We start from the raw sequence: 17,267 nt of genomic DNA, 5'->3' as shown, positions 1-17,267 counted from the left end.
TGGTTTGGTCCAAATGCTTTCTGCAAGTTAGTCCATTGGCAAGTTTGACCTGAAACACCCTACTCCCTTCTTTGGCTATGACTGCGCCAGCAAGCCATTTGGGACCACGTCCATAGTTGAGTACAAATACAGGGTCATTGACTTCAATATCGCATGACAAATTTGCGCGATCATGGTACATGCTTTGTTGATGCTGCCTGCCCTCGACGTGATCATGGAGATCAGGATGGACAAGAGAGAACCTTGTTTTGAGCGCCCTTTTCATGAGCAGCTCGGCTGAGGGAATCCCGGTGAGCGAGTGGGGCCTGGTGTGGTAGCTGAGCAGGACTTAGGACAGGCGGGTCTGCAGGGAGCCTTCCGACACACATTTCAAGCGTTACTTGATGGTTTGGACTGCCCGTTCTGCCTGGCCGTTGGATGCGGGCTTGAACGGGGCAGATGTGATGTGCTTGATCCCATTGCGGGTCATGAATTTCTTGTGGCGTGGCGAACATGGTTAGAAGGCTTTTGATGGTGGCAGTGGAGATGCTTACAGACATTATTACACATTCAATCCATTTTGAATAAGCATCCACAACAACCAAAAACATTTTGCCGAGAAACAGGCCCGCAAAGTCAATGTGGATCCTAGACCACGGTTTGGAGGGCCATGATCACAAAATTGTCGGTGCCTCCCTGGGTGCATTGCTCAGTTGAGAGCAAGTGTTGCATTGGCACACGCATGACTCTAAATCTGAGTCGATGCCGGGCCACCACACATGGGATCTGGCTATAGCTTTCCTCATTTCTATGCCTGGGTGGGTACTGTGTAAATCGCATATGAACGTTTCCCTGCATTTCTTAGGCAAAATCACGCGATTACCCCACAAAAGACAGTCCGCCTGTATGGACATTTCGTCTTTGTGCCGCTGGAACAACTTGGTCTCTTCATGCATCTCTGCTGGGATGCTGGACCAGCTCCCATGGAGGACACAGTTTTTTACAAGGGACAGTAAAGGATCCTGGCTGGTCCAGGTCCTGATCTGGCGGGCCATAACGGGTGACTTTTCGTTTTCGAATGCATCCATCACCAAGAGCAAATCTGCAGGCTGTGCCATTTCCACCCCGGTGGTGGGCAATGGTAGCCGACTGAGAGCATCGGCGCAGTTCTCCGTGCCTGGTCTGTGGCGGATTACATAGTTGTATGCAGACAGAGTGAGCGCCCATTTTGACAGATGCGGGCAGAAGCATTGGTGTTAATCCCTTTGCTCTCTGAGAATAGCGATCTGAGCGTCTTATGGTCAGTTTCTAACTCAAACTTGAGACCAAACAGATACTGGTGCATTATTTTCACGAGTAAACGCATGCCAGAGCTTCTTTGTCAATCATGCCGTAGGCCCTTTCAGCCTTGGACAAACTCCTGGACGCATAGGCAACCGGTTGCAATGTTCCCGGTTTGTTAGCTTGTTGTAACACACACCTGACCCCGTATGAAGACGCATCGCAAGCTAGCACTAAACATTTACATGAGTTATACAAAACAAGCAGTTTGTTGGAACATAACAGATTTCTGGCTTTCTCAAAAGCAGCCTCTTGTGACTTCCCTCAGACCCAGTCGTCTCCCTTGCGTAGCAGCACATGTAGGGGTTCTAGCAAGGTGCTTAACCCGGGTAAGAAATTACCGAAATAGTTGAGGAGTCCCAGGAACGACCGTAGCTCCATCACGTTCTGTGATCTCGGCGCGTTCTTGATGGCCTCCGTCTTGGCATCGGTGGGTCTGATGCCATCTGCCGTGATTTTTCTCCCTAAGAACTCGACCTCTGGTGCCAGGAAAAGACACTTCGAGCACTTCAATCTGAATCCCACGTGATCTATTCCAGGTTCTTCAAGTGTTCGATGGTGTCCCGACCTGTGACCAGTATGTCGTACTGGAAAAACACGGTGCGCGGAACCGACTTTAGCAGGCTCTCCATGTTCCTTTGGAAAATTGCCGCGGCCGATCGAATCCCAAACGGGCATCTATTGTAGATGAACAGACCTTTGTGCGAGTTGATGCATGTGAGGCCTTTTGAAGATTCCGCATCTCCTGCGTCATGTAGTCCGAGTCTGGTCCAACTTGGCGAACGTCTTTCCTCCAGCCAGGGTCGCAAATAGGTCGTCTGCCTTGGGCAGCGGGTACTGGTCCTGTAGCAAAAAACGGTTAATCGTTACTTTATATTTCCCACAAATTCTGACCATGCTGTCGCCTTTGAGAAATGGAACAATTGGACTGGCCCACTCATTGAACTTCACCGGCGCGATGATGCCTTCTCGCTGCAGCCTCTCCAGCTCAATTTCCACTTTCTCACGCATCATATATGGCACCGCCCGTGCCTTATGGTGGATGGGTCGTGTACCGGGAATCAAGTGGATCTGCACCTTCGCCCCCCGAGAAACTTCCGATGCCTGGCTCAAGCAACGACGGGAACTTACTCAGAACCTGGGCACATGAGGCGTCGTCGACAGACAAGAGTACTCGGATGTCGTCCCAGTTCCAGCGGATTTTTCCCAGCCAGCTTCTGTCGAACAGTGTGGGGCCATCTCCTGGTACAATCCATAGTGGGAGTTCGTGCACTGCTCCATCATAGGAGACTTTTACTGCTGTGCTGCCAATAACAGGGATCAGCTCTTTGGTGTAAGTTCTTAGCTTGGTATGAATGGGGCTAAGCTTGAGCCTGTGTGCCTTGTTGCACCACAGCCTGTCGAAGGTCTTTTTGCTCATGGTAGAATGACTCGCACCCGTGTCCAGTTCCATGGATACTGGAATTCCGTCCAGTTCAACTTTTAGCATGATCGGTGGACATTTTGTGGTGAAGGTGTGTAGCCCGTACACTTCTGCTTCCTCAGTTCGAGTCTCTAGTTCAGCCTGATCCACCTTGGATCGATCCTCCTCTGCAACATGGTGGTCTGCAGGGTTTGCAGCTTGTCTGCACATTCGCTGGAGGTGTCCCATTGTTCCACAGCCTTTGCACACATAGTGTTTGAAGCGCCATTGATGGGCTCGATGATTAACTCTGCAGCGCCAGCAAGGTGTTAAAAGCCTCGCATTAATGTTTGATGGCGGACTCTGGGTCATCTGAGGTCATGCAGCCGCCGGCATGTACGTCCTGCCATATGCATTCCTGCCTGAAACCGACGTTACTTTATGTACAGTACTAGCCAAATCCTCTTTATGCTGTGAAATTTGTTTGGTGTTATCGCTGGTAGAAACATAGAAACATAGAAAATAGGTGCAGGAGTAGGTCATTCGGCCCTTCTAGCCTGCACCGCCATTCAATGAGTTCATGGCTGAACATGCAACTTCAGTACCCCATTCCTGCTTTCTCGCCATACCCCTTGATCCCCCTAGTAGTAAGGACTACATCTAACTCCTTTTTGAATATATTTAGTGAATTGGCCTCAACAACTTTCTGTGGTAGAGAATTCCACAGGTTCACCACTCTCTGGGTGAAGAAGTTTCTCCTCATCTCGGTCCTAAATGGCTTACCCCTTATCCTTAGACTGTGACACCTGGTTCTGGACTTCCCCAACATTGGGAACATTCTTCCTGCATCTGACCTGTCTAAACCCATCAGAATTTTAAACGTTTCTATGAGATCCTCTCTCATTTTTCTGAACTCCAGTGAATACAAGCCCAGTTGATCCAGTCTTTCTTGATAGGTCAGTCCAGCCATCCCGGGAATCAGTCTGGTGAACCTTCGCTGCACTCCCTCAATAGCAAGAATGTCCTTCCTCAGGTTAGGAGACCAAAACTGTACACAATACTCCAGGTGTGGCCTCACCAAGGCCCTGTACAACTGTAGCAACACCTCCCTGCCCCTGTACTCAAATCCCCTCGCTATGAAGGCCAACATGCCATTTGCTTTCTTAACCGCCTGTGGTACCTGCATGCCAACTTTCAATGACTGATGAACCATGACACCCAGGTCTCGTTGCACCTCCCCTTTTTCTAATCTGTCACCATTCAGATAATAGTCTGTCTCTCTGTTTTTACCACCAAAGTGGATAACCTCACATTTATCCACATTATACTTCATCTGTCATGCATTTGCCCACTCACCTAACCTATCCAAGTCACTCTGCAGCCTCATTGCATCCTCCTCGCAGCTCACACTGCCACCTAACTTAGTGTCATCTGCAAATTTGGAGATACAACATTTAATCCCCTCGTCTAAATCATTAATGTACAGTGTAAACAGCTGGGGCCCCAGCACAGAACCTTGCGGTACCCCACTAGTCACCACCTGCCATTCTGAAAAGTACCCATTTACTCCTACTCTTTGCTTCCTGTCTGACAACCAGTTCTCAATCCATGTCAGCACACTACCCCCAATCCCATGTGCTTTAACTTTGCACATTAATCTCTTGTGTGGGACCTTGTCGAAAGCCTTCTGAAAGTCCAAATATACTACATCAACTGGTTCTCCCTTGTCCACTCTACTGGAAACATCCGCAAAAAATTTCAGAAGATTTGTCAAGCATGATTTCCCTTTCACAAATCCATGCTGACTTGGACCTATCATGTCACCTCTTTCCAAATGCGCTGCTATGACATCCTTAATAATTGATTCCATCATCTTACCCACTACCGATGTCAGGCTGACATCCTGTTTTCCTGTTTAATTCCCTGTTTTCTCTCTCCCTCCTTTTTTAAAAAGTGGGGTTACATTGGCTACCCTCCACTCCATAGGAACTGATCCAGAGTCAATGGAATGTTGGAATGGTGAACATAAATGCCTGGCTATCGTTGTGGCTTTGCTCAGGTTCGGTGTTTCAACAGTCAATAGTTAGCGAAGGATAACCTCATGGCCAATGCCAAGCACAAAAAAGTCTCTTCGCATTTGCTCAAAGAATCCATCGGATTCGCAGTGTCCTGCAAGGCGCCTTAGTTTGGCGACGTAGCTCGCCACTTCCTGGCCTTCAGACCGTTGACATATGTAAAATCTATACCTTGCCATCAAAACGCTTTCCTTCGCATTTAGGTGCTTCCGGACCAGCGTACACACTTCTTCATAAGATTTGGTTGTTGGCTTCACCGGAGCTAGAAGATTCTTCATGAGGCCATAGGTTGTTGCCCCACTAACGGTAAGGAGGATCGCCCTTTGTTTGGCAGCGTTCTCGTCCCCTTCCAGCTCATTGGCCACGAAGTATTGGTCAAGTTGCTCCACGAAGGCCTCCCAATCGTCCCCTTCTGAGAATTTCTCCAGGATACCAACAGTTCTTTGCATTTTTGCGTGGTTGTTCGTTATCTCATCGCCAGTTGTTGACCTCATAATAAAGTAATGCAACTGAGTACTGTAGACAATGAGTAAGTGTGATCTTAGCTCCTTTATTCAAACTCCAGAGTCTGGTACAGCATGGGAGACCTGCTTATATACAGTGCTCCCAAGGGATGCTGGGATCCCTTGGGACTCCAACAGGTAAGCCCTCTGGTGACGGTATGATACAGGTTGCCTAGGGTTGCATACATAATCCCTCACCTCTTTTTCCAGTACATTGATTACTGTATCGGTGCCGTTTCCTGCTCTCGCCCTGAAGTAGAAAATTTCATTCGCTTTGCATCCAATTTCCACCCTTCCCTCACCTTCACATGGTCCATCTCTGACTCTTCCCTTCCCTTCCTCAATTTCTCTGTCTCCACTTCTGGGGATAGCCTTTCGACCGGTATCCACTATACGTCCACTGACTCCCAAGCTACACTTCCTCCCACCTCGCATCCTGTAAGGACTCCATTCCATTCTCCCAGTTTCTCCATCTCTGTCGCATCTGCTCTGACAATGACACCTTTCACACTAGTGCTTCTGACATGTCTTTCTTTTTCCTCAACCGAGGATTCCCCTCTGTTGAGGTTAACATGGCCCTCGACTGTGTTCGTTCTGTTTCCCACACCTCTACTCTCACCCTTTCCCCTTCCTCTCAGAACCACGACACGGTTCCCCTTGTCCTCACCTTTCACCCCACCAGCCTCCATGTTCAATGGATCATCCTCCGCCATTTCTGCCACCTCCAGCGTGATCCCACTACCAATCACATCCTCCCGTCTCCTCCCCTCTCAGCGTTCCGAAGGAACCGCTCGCTCCACGACACCCTGGTCAATTCCGCAGTCACCCCCAGCACCCCCTCCCCTTTCCACGGCACCTTCCCATGCAAGCACCTGTCCTTTTACCTCCTCCCTTCCCACTATCCAGGGCCCCAAATACTCCTTCCAGGTGAGGCAGCGATTTACTTGAACTTCTTTAAATTTAGTATACTGTATTCGCTGCTCACAATGTGGTATCCTCGGGGTGACTGCTTTGCTGAACAACGCAGTTCAATCCGCAAGTATGACTCTGAGCTTCTGATCACCTGTCACTTTAATTTTCCACTCTGCTCCCACTCTGCTACCTCTGTCCTCGGATCCCTGCACTGTTCCAATGAAGCTCAATGCAAGCTCAAGGAACAGCATCTTTTGTTTGGGCACTTTACAGCCTTCTGAACTCAACATCGAGTTCAACAATTTCAGAGCATAACCTCTGGCCATCTTTGGCTCCCTTCCACCCCATCTTATGTTTTTCTTCTTTTTTTTTCTCTTTGTCTCTAATGGCAGCTGGTCATTGCTCCGCCATTCACACCCCATCCAGATTAACCTTTTTCTAACTTCTGTCATTACCATTTTAATTTGGCCCATCATTCCTTTTGTCTCTCGAATCTCTCCTGCCTTCCACCCATCACAGACCTTCCCTTTTGTTCTTTCTTCCCCTCCCCCTTTCAGTGCTTAAGAATGTGCTTTTTTCGAACATTCGGCAGTCCTGACGAAGGGTCATTGACCCGAAACATTAACTTTGTTTTTCTCTCCACAGATGCTGCCTGACCCGCTGAGATTTCCAGCATTCTCTGATTTTATTTCAAATTCCAACATCCGCAATATTTTGCTTTTATATAGGTGCAGAATAAAGTTCGTCTTAACCCTAACTCCAATCAGCTTCAACTTCAGAAGAAGACCATTCTCCTCTGCCGGTTGTGTCAGTCTGAACTTTCTGTTTCCCACAATAGCCATCATCTGATGCCTATTATTTGTAGCACCATACTTGCATTTGCATCCTCTATGGACAAGGTTGGGACAATCCAAAATCATTTCACCTTGGACCCTTAGAGCTGGTGAAGAAAAGAGACTTTCTTTTTTTCAGTCTGATCTGAATTTGATGCCAGACCCACGAGGTGAAAGAAAGTTTGTACAATTTTCCTAATACATGCTGTTCGTGGTGAACCTCACTGTTAGGCAATGGATGTTCTTACTTATAAATTAATAAGTAATTCCTCAGGCTAATAGAGTTCAACTGCATTTATTGGCTTTCATAGAAATTAAGCTTACAATGATAAGTATTATTAATAATAATTATACATACATTTGAGATTACACTAATGATAATACATTTTTCTGGGAAATTCACCGCATTTCAGGTTTTGAACTTGAAGGGTTAACGGCTGATCAAGTCTTGAATCTTGAATAATCTGTTCTAACACCCCTCTTTATATATTTTTCAGCATTGCAGATTCATATGTTACCAATGGATGGCTTCATCACATTGTTCACTTAATGAGTTTCAGTTTTAGCAAAACCTTCTCTCATTCACCTTATCAAGGGTTTATCTTGACTGAGTTGTCAATCAACCAAATCATTTAACTGGAGACAGCTACAGAGGCCCAATCTTTTAGTTATCACTTGACTATATGCCTCAATAATGTTCTTGGAGGAGTTGGCCAGCCTAGTTACAATTTCTCGAATGGATGGCACCATTAACCTATCAACTCTCTTACAGCAGAGTGACTTATGAAGGTTGATGCAACCATCTGACAAAGAGAATCTGTTTTTGCCTCTGCTGAACTCTCATCAGCTATATGTTCCTGTACTTGTTTTTCATTTCACTAGAAACAAAACTGAAACCAACATCTCCAGCCTTCTAAGATAAGCTTACTGAACAAGCAAAATCTGAAAGTTAATATAAAGAATTAACCCTTTCCTTAATCACATCCAGCAGAACATATTGGGAAATTACTTTCTGTGATTTTCCACTCATTTCCCAATATACACCTCCAGTGGGGGAGGTTCCTCTTGGCAGGGCAAACTCAGAAAATTGGCCCGAGTGAGCAAACCTGCTGTGGCACCCAGTTCTGTCCCCTACCTGCTTTGTAATTTGATTCTCTCTCTTGTGATTGTGTCCTTTCCAATGAACTTTTGTTATTTGTAGGCATGCCCAGGCATTGGCTGTCGCTGGAAACATAGCATTCATATTCGGAGGCTGTTCTACCGTTTGTATGAAAGTAAGTAATCCTGTAAGGTTTTACTTTCATTTTTATTCAGTATATCACGAGGATATGATTGGGTTTAAGGTTTGGACACCCACGCCTTTACTGACAGTTGTTTATCCAAGCTAGCAGATTGTTATAGTAAAGAACTTGTTGACTTCTGGTTGTCAATGGAAACTTTATGGCCTGCTGACTCAAGGTGGGTGAAATTGGATTGGGACCAAAACGGGTGTGGCGATCTTCCTGCACCCATTCAAAGTGGTGAAAACAGCACGCAAAATTCATGTGCCTGCTTAATGTAATAAATGGCACACTGAGCTCAGCCTAAACTCGCTGCTGGTTGGCTCCGCGCTCGAGTGTCGAGGGTGGGGGGGGCAATATCGAGTACAGCCTACCGGCCAATAAAATTTTGCCTAGGCTCTCTGTACATCTTAAAGGGGAGATGCTTTTTTGCAGAAGCACCTCATTGTCACTCGGGATGCAGCCCTGTCGCAACATTGAAGAGAAAGGGCAAGGCGCTTCTCAGATGCAGCCCTGGCGACCTTGGTCCTGGGGGTACACAAAATATGATAGGCCGTCTACCTGCAGGGGTGCAGGAGGCCTTCCAGACAGAAAACCAGAAGGCAGAGGGAGGAGATAACCGAAGCCGTCAGTGCCACGAGTGTTGTGCCCAAGACCTGGATCCAGTGCCACAAGAAATTTAATGACTTCACACGAGTGGTCAAGGTGAGTGAATGCATCTTCATATGCCATATCCCACCAACTGCACCACTAGCCTCACACACAGCTTAATGCCCCACACCCCCATCCCTCATCTACCAACAATCTCTAGTCATCATGACTCATACCTCACAATCATAGTTTCCCCTCACCCCCACATACTTAGCATTGCTGCAAGACTCACACCCACATCTCACACCTTGCACATAATGTCAGCTATTCAACCATGACAGGTATATCACCCAAACACATTGCACCACACTCACTGACACGCTTCCCTTTCTCTTGCAGACTAACGTGGCTCACAACTGCTATGAGCAGCAGCAGACAGGTGGGGGTGAAGCACGTCTGCAGAACCTTACTGCACTGGAGGACACTGCTGGAGATAATTAGAGGGGCCGTCACTGAAGCCAAGGCGAGCGGCAAGGTTGAAAGCATTGGCGAAGACGGTATGCTCACAAATAATCCTTCTTCTCACATCCCACTTCCCCGTCATGGCACAATCTCTTCTCACTGACAAGCTGCTGATAGTGTAGGCATGCACATCTTGCTTTCACCCCTTCCCTCACCACAACCCAATCCTTGTACCGTTCTCCTGTAAGATACACAGGAATTGACAACAGCCTAGCCAGTCCACGATCAACTAGAGGAGGAGCGTGATGGAGAAGAAAAGGCACCGTCACTTGATCTGACACTCCCAGGTACCAGCTCAGAAAATGACTCGGCACGAACTTTATGGGTAGTATAGAGGCGGGATCTGTATGTGGCAAGTCACCGGGCATGAGTGGGTTGCAGCCAGGGCAGGGGGAAAAGCATAGCGCAGGTGCCATTTCGGAGGGTGAGTTCACACACGAGTTCTGCTGCACTGGACACAGATGCACACAGAAATGCTTGGTGCAATGGTAGGCCTGCCACAGAGCTTCTTGTCAGTGTCAAGGTGCATGGAGGAATCCAGCTTCAACATTGCACAGGGCTTTGCACGGAGCTTGGAGCCCATCATTTCCAGGATGGAAGTGATGGGTAACTCCATTAGAGCACTTCTGGACCCAACCATGATCCTGGGTGTGATGGGCGATGTCTCAGCTTCCATTGTAGCACATGCGGAAGCGACCCATCGTCTCAGTGCTGCAGTGGAAGCTCAGACTGCTTTCCTGCAGCCTCAGCTTGCTGCCATGCAAGCTCAGCCTGATGTCATCATAGTTGGGTTTACGAGTATGGAAAAGGGCTTTCAGGGTCTCACAGCAGTGCAGCAATTTGTCGTCCAACAAATGGCTAGGAATGCTGAGGCGCTGGCCCAGGTGAGTGGCAGTGGCTCTGATGAGCAAGAACCCGCTGTCTTCGCTCAGGATGACAGCATTCAAAGTTCAATCGCTGCCACTCCGCCTGTATCCCTGCAGCTGCCTGACAGCCAGCCCAGACTGCTACCACCCATACCAAGGTGGTGCAGTCTACAGCCGGGCCTTCTCGGCCCAGCGCTGCTCAAGGTCATCCTGCAAGGCAATCTGCAATGTCCCCATGGAAAGTCAGCAGCCTTCCACCAGCCATGCTGCAGCCACTGACGTAGCACTTCATCGGTGCACTAGGTTAGGCAAAGGAACATGAAAACAATACACTAAGAGAATGCACAAGGATGACTTTGTTATATAGTTGACTTTGTTATATAGTATTGGATGGAATCATTTGTAAATTATGTTTGGAATGTTTGTTTTGTGGTGGTTCTCATTTCAGCTTTGTGCCCAAGAAGTTGCTGTGATGTTTTGTGACAGTAGGATGGTAAAGTGGGGAAGTGGTGAGCGATGGGGTTTCATTCATTCGAACTGGAGTCTGATGAGGTACTCATGGACAGCCCTTCTGGAATGGGAATTTGCTGCCTGGCTTTCTTTCCCCTCCTCTTCCTCATTTGCTTCCTCCTCCTCCTGAGGTGGTTGCAGAAACTGGTGCCAGAGGTTGTGGTCTCATGCTGGCCAAGTTGTAGAGGATGAAGCAGACCACCACAAAATGGCATACCCGCTCCGGCGTAAACTGGAGGGCTCCTCCCAAGCGATCCAATAAAGGTTTTATATAGGCTCAGCATTACCTCTTTAATGGCTTTATCAACCTGAGCTGCTGTCTTTAATATCATATGGAATCTATACCCACAAATCCTTCTGCTCTACCACAGCACCAAGCCTAGGCCTAGTGCTATTCCATGCATCATTTACTGACGTTGAATGCCATCTGCCACTTTTAGCTCATTCCTCCATCCTATCAATATCCTTATCCTTTTGGATTCTAAAGAATTAACTTTGCCTTTTATTGCAGTATCACCTTCAAATTTCAACATAAATCCCTCCAGGCCTGTATTCAAATCATTGATATTTGGATGTGTCTATTTGTACCAACTGAAATTCAGTTGTTTCTCTGATTGGCTCTATTGTGTTCCTAACAGGGAGGTTAAAGTAACAGTGACCTCAGTCTTTATTAAGACATTCCAGAGTGAGGAACAGGCCTTAGGGGCCGACTTATATACAGTGCTCCCAAGGGATGCTGGGATCCCTTGGGACTTCAGGGGATGCGCTCCCTTGTGGCGGAACATGGGAGTGCATGCTTTACAGATACACAACATCACTCCCTTCCCAAAGTCAAAGTGAAAACTATTTACAAGGTGAGGCAGTCGGGAGCCTTTCTTTCCCTAGTGGACCGCCTTAGTACAAATGTCTGTTCTGGTGTGTTGGCTGTGCCCTCGCTGGGCTGGCGTGTTGTTGGCCCTGCAGGGCTGCTGGGTGAGCCTGACCTTGCTGGGCTGTTGGGTGTGATGGGTTAGATTTCCTGGTCCGGGGTGGTGTCGTTGATCCTTTGGGTGTGTGTTGTGGGCTCGAAAAAGGTGGTGTCTGCTGTGGGTTGTTCAGGGCAGTCTGTGAACCGCAGCCTCGTTTGGTCCAGGTGCTTTCTGCAAATTTGTCCATTGTCTAGTTTGACTACAAACACCATACTCCCTTCTTTAACTATCACAGTGCCCGCGATCCACTTGGGACCATGTCCGTAGTTTAGCACATACATAAGGTCATTCAGATCAATTTCCCGTCACACAGTGGCGCGACCATCGTTTACATTTTGTGGCTGCCGCCTGCTCTCTACCTGATCATGCAGGTTGGGGTGAACCAGCGAGAGTCTGGTTTTAAGTGTCCTCTTCATGAGTAGCTCAGCCGGGGGCATCCCCTGTGAGCGAGTGGGGTCTCGTGCGGTAGCTGAGCAGTACTCGGGACAGGCGGGTTTGGAGTGAGTCTTCTGTGACTCGTTTATGGCTCTGTTTGATCGTTTGTACTGCCCACTCTGCCTGCCCATTGGAGGCTGGTTTGAACGGGGCCGAGGCGACATGTTTGATCCCATTACGGGTCTTGAATTCTTTAAATTCAGCACTGGTGAAACATGGGCCGTTGTCACCGACTAGTATATCAGGCAGGCCGTGGTTGGCAAACATGACCCTCAGGCTTTCAATGATGGCGGTGGCAGTGCTTCCCAACATTATTTCACATTCAATCCATTTTGAAAAAGCATCCACCACCACCAGGAACATTTTACCGAGAAACAGGCCCACATAGTCGACATGGATCCTTGACCATGGTCTGGAGGGCCAGGACCACAAACTTAGTGGTGCTTCTCTGGACGCGTTGCTCAACTGAGCACACACGCTGCATTGCTGTACACAAGACTCTAAGTCAGAGTCGATACCGGGCCACTACACGTGGGATCTGGCTATCGCTTTCATCATTACTATGCCCGGATGTGTGCTGTGGAGATCCGAGATGAATGTCTCCCTGCCCTTTTTGGGTAGCACGACGCGGTTACCTCACAACAGGCAGTCTGCCTGAATGGACAGCTCGTCCTTTCGCCGCTGGAAGGCTTGATTAGCTCTTGCATTTCAACGGGGATGCTGGCCCAGCTCCCATGCAGTACGCACTTTTTACTAGGGACAGCAGAGGATCTTGGCTGGTCCAAGTCCTAATCTGGTGGGCCGTGACAGGTGATTTATCATTTTCAAACGCTTCCATGACCATTAACAAGTCTGCGGGCTGCGCCACCATCGACAAGTTTGCAGGCTGCGTCATTTCCACCCCTGTGGTGGGCAATGGTATCCGACTGAGAGCATCGCACAGTTCTCGGTGCCTGGCTTGTGGCGGATGGTATAGTTATACGCTGATAGCGTGAGTGCCCACCTTTGTATGCAGGCTGAGGCATTTGTGTTTATCCCCTTGTTTTCAGCGAACAGGGACATGAGGGGCTTGTGATCGGTTTCCAGCTCAAATTTGAGGCCAAACAGGTATTGATGCATTTTCTTTACCTCGAACACACAAGCTAATGCCTCTTTCTCAATCATGCTGTAGGCCCTCTCAGCCTTAGACAAGCTCCTGGAGACATAGGCGACAGGTTGCAACTTTCCCGCAACGTTAGCTTGTTGTAATACACACCCAACTTCGTACGACGACGCATCACATGCTAGCACAAGTCTTTTACACGGGTTATGCAATACAGCAGCTTGTTGGAGCATAAAATGTTTCTGGCTTTCTCAAAAGCAATGACTTGTTATTTTTCCCATACCCAGTTCTCACCTTTACGCAATAACACATGTAGGGGCTCTAAGAGGGTGCTTAACCCTGTAGGAAGTTCCCAAAATAGTTGAGGAGTCCCAGGAACGACCGCAGCTCTGTGACATTCTGTGGCCTGGGCACGTTCCTGATAGCCTCTGTCTTGGCGTCTGTGGGCCGAATGCCGTCCGCCGCGATCTTTCGCCCCAAAAACTCAATTTCTGTTGCCATGAAGACGCATTTCGACCTCTTCAGCCGCAGCCCTGCGTGATCCAGTCGCTGGAGGACCTCCTCCAGGTTTTGTAGGTGCTCGACAGTGTCCCGACCTGTGACCAATATGTCATCCTGAAAAACCACCGTGCGTGGTACTGACTTGAGTAGACTCTCCATGTTTCTCTGGAAGATTGCTGCAGCCGACCGAATTCCAAACAGGCATCTGTTGTAGATAAACAGTCCCTTGTGCGTGTTGATGCAGGTGAGGCCCTTCGAAGACTCCTCCAGCTCCTGCGTCAGGTAGGCCGAAGTCAGGTCGAGCTTGGTGAACGTCTTGCCTCCTGCCAGCATCGCAAATAGGTCGTCTGCCTTCGGTAGCGGGTATTGGTCCTGTGGAGAGAAACAATTAATAGTTACTTTATAATCGCCGCAAATCCTGACCGTGCCATCACTTTTTGAATACTGGAACAATCGGGCTGGCCCACTCGCTGAATTCCACTGGGGAGATGATGCCCTCGTGTTGCAGCCTGTCCAGCTCGATTTCCACTCTCTCCCTCATCATGTGAGGTACCGCTCGCGCCTTGTGGTGAATGGGTCATGCCTCTGGGACCAAGTGGATCCGCACCTTCGCCCCGGAAAAGTTTCCAATGCCTGGCTCAAAAAGGGAAGGAAATTTGTGAAGAGCCTGGGTACATGAGGCCTCATCGACATGTGATAGCGCTTGGATGTCATCCCAGTTCTAGCAGATTTTGCTCAACCAGCCCCTTCCAAACAGTATGTGGCCATCGCCCGGGACAATCCAGAGTGGCAGTTCATGCACCGTGCCCTCGTAAGTGACCTTGACCATGGCGCTGCCCAGGACAGTGATGAGCTCTTTGGTGTACGTTCTCAGTTTCGTGTGGATGGGGCTCAGGGCTGGTCTGAGTGCCTTGTTGCACCACAGTCTCTCAAACATCTTTTTACTCATGATGGATTGGCTAGCGCCAGTGTCCAGTTCTATGGCTATGGGTAAGCCATTCAATTTTACATTTAGCATTATAGGTGGACATTTCGTCGAAAATGTGTGCACCCTGTGTACTTCAGCATCTGCCTCCTCTCTCTCAGGCTCGAAATTGCTTTGAGCCACCATGGACCGATTTTCCTCTGCCACGTGGTGGTTAGCAGGTTTTGCAGAGCTTGTAGCTCGTCTGCAAGCTCGTTGGAGGTGCCCCATTGTTCCACAGCTGTTGCAAACATATCTTTGAAGCGGCATGAATAGGCTGAGTAGAAGCCTCCACAATGCCAACAAGGTGTGAATTGCCTTGCATTCATCCTTTATTGCGGACTCTGAGTCATCTGGGTCACCTGAGGCCTGCTGGCAGTTGCAGACTCGTGATTTCTGCCCTGTATATTTCTGCTCGCAAACACAGTTCCAGTTAATTTATGAACATTGCTAACACTTGTGTGCTGAAAGATTTGTTTGGTGTTATCACTGGTGGACATAAACACCTGTTCTATCGCAATGGCCTTACTGAGGGTTGGTGTCTCTACAGTCAAAAGTTTTCGTGGGATGGTCTCGTGGCCAATGCCCAGTACAAAAAAATCTCTGAGCATCTGCTCCAGATAGCTAACAAACTCACATTGTCCTGCAAGTCGCCTTAGCTTGGCAACGTAGCTCGCCACTTCATGACCTTCAGATTGCTGGCATGTGTAGAACCGATACCTCGCCATCAGAATGCTCTCCCTTGGGTTAAGATGCTCCCGATCCAGTGTACACAGCTCCTCATATGACTTATCTGTGGGTTTCACCGGAGCCAGAAGATTCTTCATGAGGCTGTAGGTCGGTGCCCCGCAGACCGTGAGGAAGACCACTCTCCTATTTGCAGCGCTTCCTTCTCCGTCCAGCTCGTTGGCTACAAAGTACTGGTCTAGCCATTCAACATAGGCTTCCCAGCCCTCACCCTCCGAGACCTTCTCCAGGATGCCCACAGTTTGGTGCAACTTTGCGTTGGATTCGTATACTCGTCGCCAGTTATTGTGTTCCGAACACAGATGAGACTGCACACAGGGAGGTTAAAGTAACAGTGACCTCAGTCTTTAATAAGACACTCCAGAGTGAAGAACAGGCCTTAGGGGCCGACTTATATACAGTGCTTCCAAGGGATGCTGGGATCCCTTGGGACTTCAGGGGATGCGCTCCCTGGTGGCGGAGCATGGGAGTGCATGCTTTACAGATACACAACAGGCTCTCCAGACCTATTGCTGATTAGTCCCCTTGGAGGATAAACTACACCCTGAAGTTCCTCTGGAATGTGTAACTGGAACCGCCCAGCCCATGAGTGAATTTCCAATTTGTAATTCAATCCATTTTGACTTCAAAAGCAACAGAGGATAGATCTCCCCAAAAGCCACCATGTTCCAGCTGAAGACTCTTACCCCAGCACGTGTGCTACCTCCCAAAGCCAAAGTCCCTTACCCCAGCGTAAGTGCTTCCATCCGCAACTGAAATCCATTACCCCAGTGTAAGTGCATCCCTCCGTCAGCTGAAGACCCTTACCCCAGCAAACCCTCCGCCATCTGAAGACCCTTATCACCGCCCCCACCCCCCCGCCCCCCGCCATTGATGGGGCATTGTGTTTATTGGGTATGAAGTGAATAGTGACAGTGTCGTGACTTCTGGATTTCATCCATCCCAATGATGTCCCTTGTAACACGCACTGAGCTTTCACGCACCAGCGGGTAGGAAGAACATGATCCGTCTTCTGAGTTCCCTCTCTCCCCTCTGATCCCCCTCCACCTGTGTCTTTCTCTTCCCGCCCCCCCCAGGCTCTCTCTCTCTCCCCCCCCCCAAGCTCTCTTTCCCCCTCCCCCCAAGCTCTCTCTCTCTCCCTCCCCCAAGCTCTCTCTCTCTCCCTGCCCCAAGCTCTCTTTCCTCCTCCCCCCAAGCTCTCTCTCCCTCCCCGAATCTCTCTCCCCTTGCCTCCCCCAGCTCTCTCTCCCCCGCCAACTCTCTCCCCCCTGCAAGCTCTTTCTCCCTCCCCCAAGCTCTCTCCCCCCACAAGTTCTCTCTCCCCACTTCTTGCTCTCCCCAACTGCCTCTCGCTCTCCCCGGCGCCCACTCTCCCTGGCGCTGGGGGAGGCTCTGGGCCCGTGTCCCGCTCGAGCTCGGGGAGGCTCGGGGCTCAGCGCTGGGGGAGGCTCTGGGCCTGCTCGGAGGCTTGGCGGATGCGTTCGGCTGCTCATTGGAGGCAACATGATGTTGGACGCATGCATAGAAAAGGGTTAGTAGGAATTGCGCTGGGGGAGGGAGCGGAGTCGCCGATATTTGTCCTAATTCTCGCTTCTGTACAAATAATTACTGCATTGATATTTACTGTAAATTGAAGTGGCCCCAGATCTGAACTAAACCCTCTGGGACACCACTACCCACTTCCAACCACTCTGCAAAACAGGCCTTAACTCCTACACTCTTATTTTTTCCCTTCT

At 49.1% G+C, this 17,267-nt stretch overlaps 1 protein-coding gene across 1 annotated transcript in view; it reads left to right on the top strand.

Annotated features, from left to right (window-relative positions):
• Positions 1-17,267, top strand: part of LOC139228397 (rab9 effector protein with kelch motifs) — a 194,141-nt gene that overhangs the window by 7,587 nt on the left and 169,287 nt on the right. Inside the window, exon 2 of the mRNA XM_070859885.1 lies at positions 8,247-8,311. Within this exon, the coding sequence (XP_070715986.1) occupies positions 8,247-8,311 (65 nt within the window). The remainder of the gene's footprint in view (positions 1-8,246; positions 8,312-17,267) is intronic.

This window comes from Pristiophorus japonicus, chromosome 1 (genome assembly GCF_044704955.1).
Source record: "Pristiophorus japonicus isolate sPriJap1 chromosome 1, sPriJap1.hap1, whole genome shotgun sequence".
In the NCBI taxonomy this organism is placed as follows: Eukaryota; Metazoa; Chordata; class Chondrichthyes; family Pristiophoridae; genus Pristiophorus; species Pristiophorus japonicus.
The sequence above is the reverse complement of the archived record's forward strand: the minus strand, read 5'-3'. Positions and strand labels throughout refer to the sequence as shown.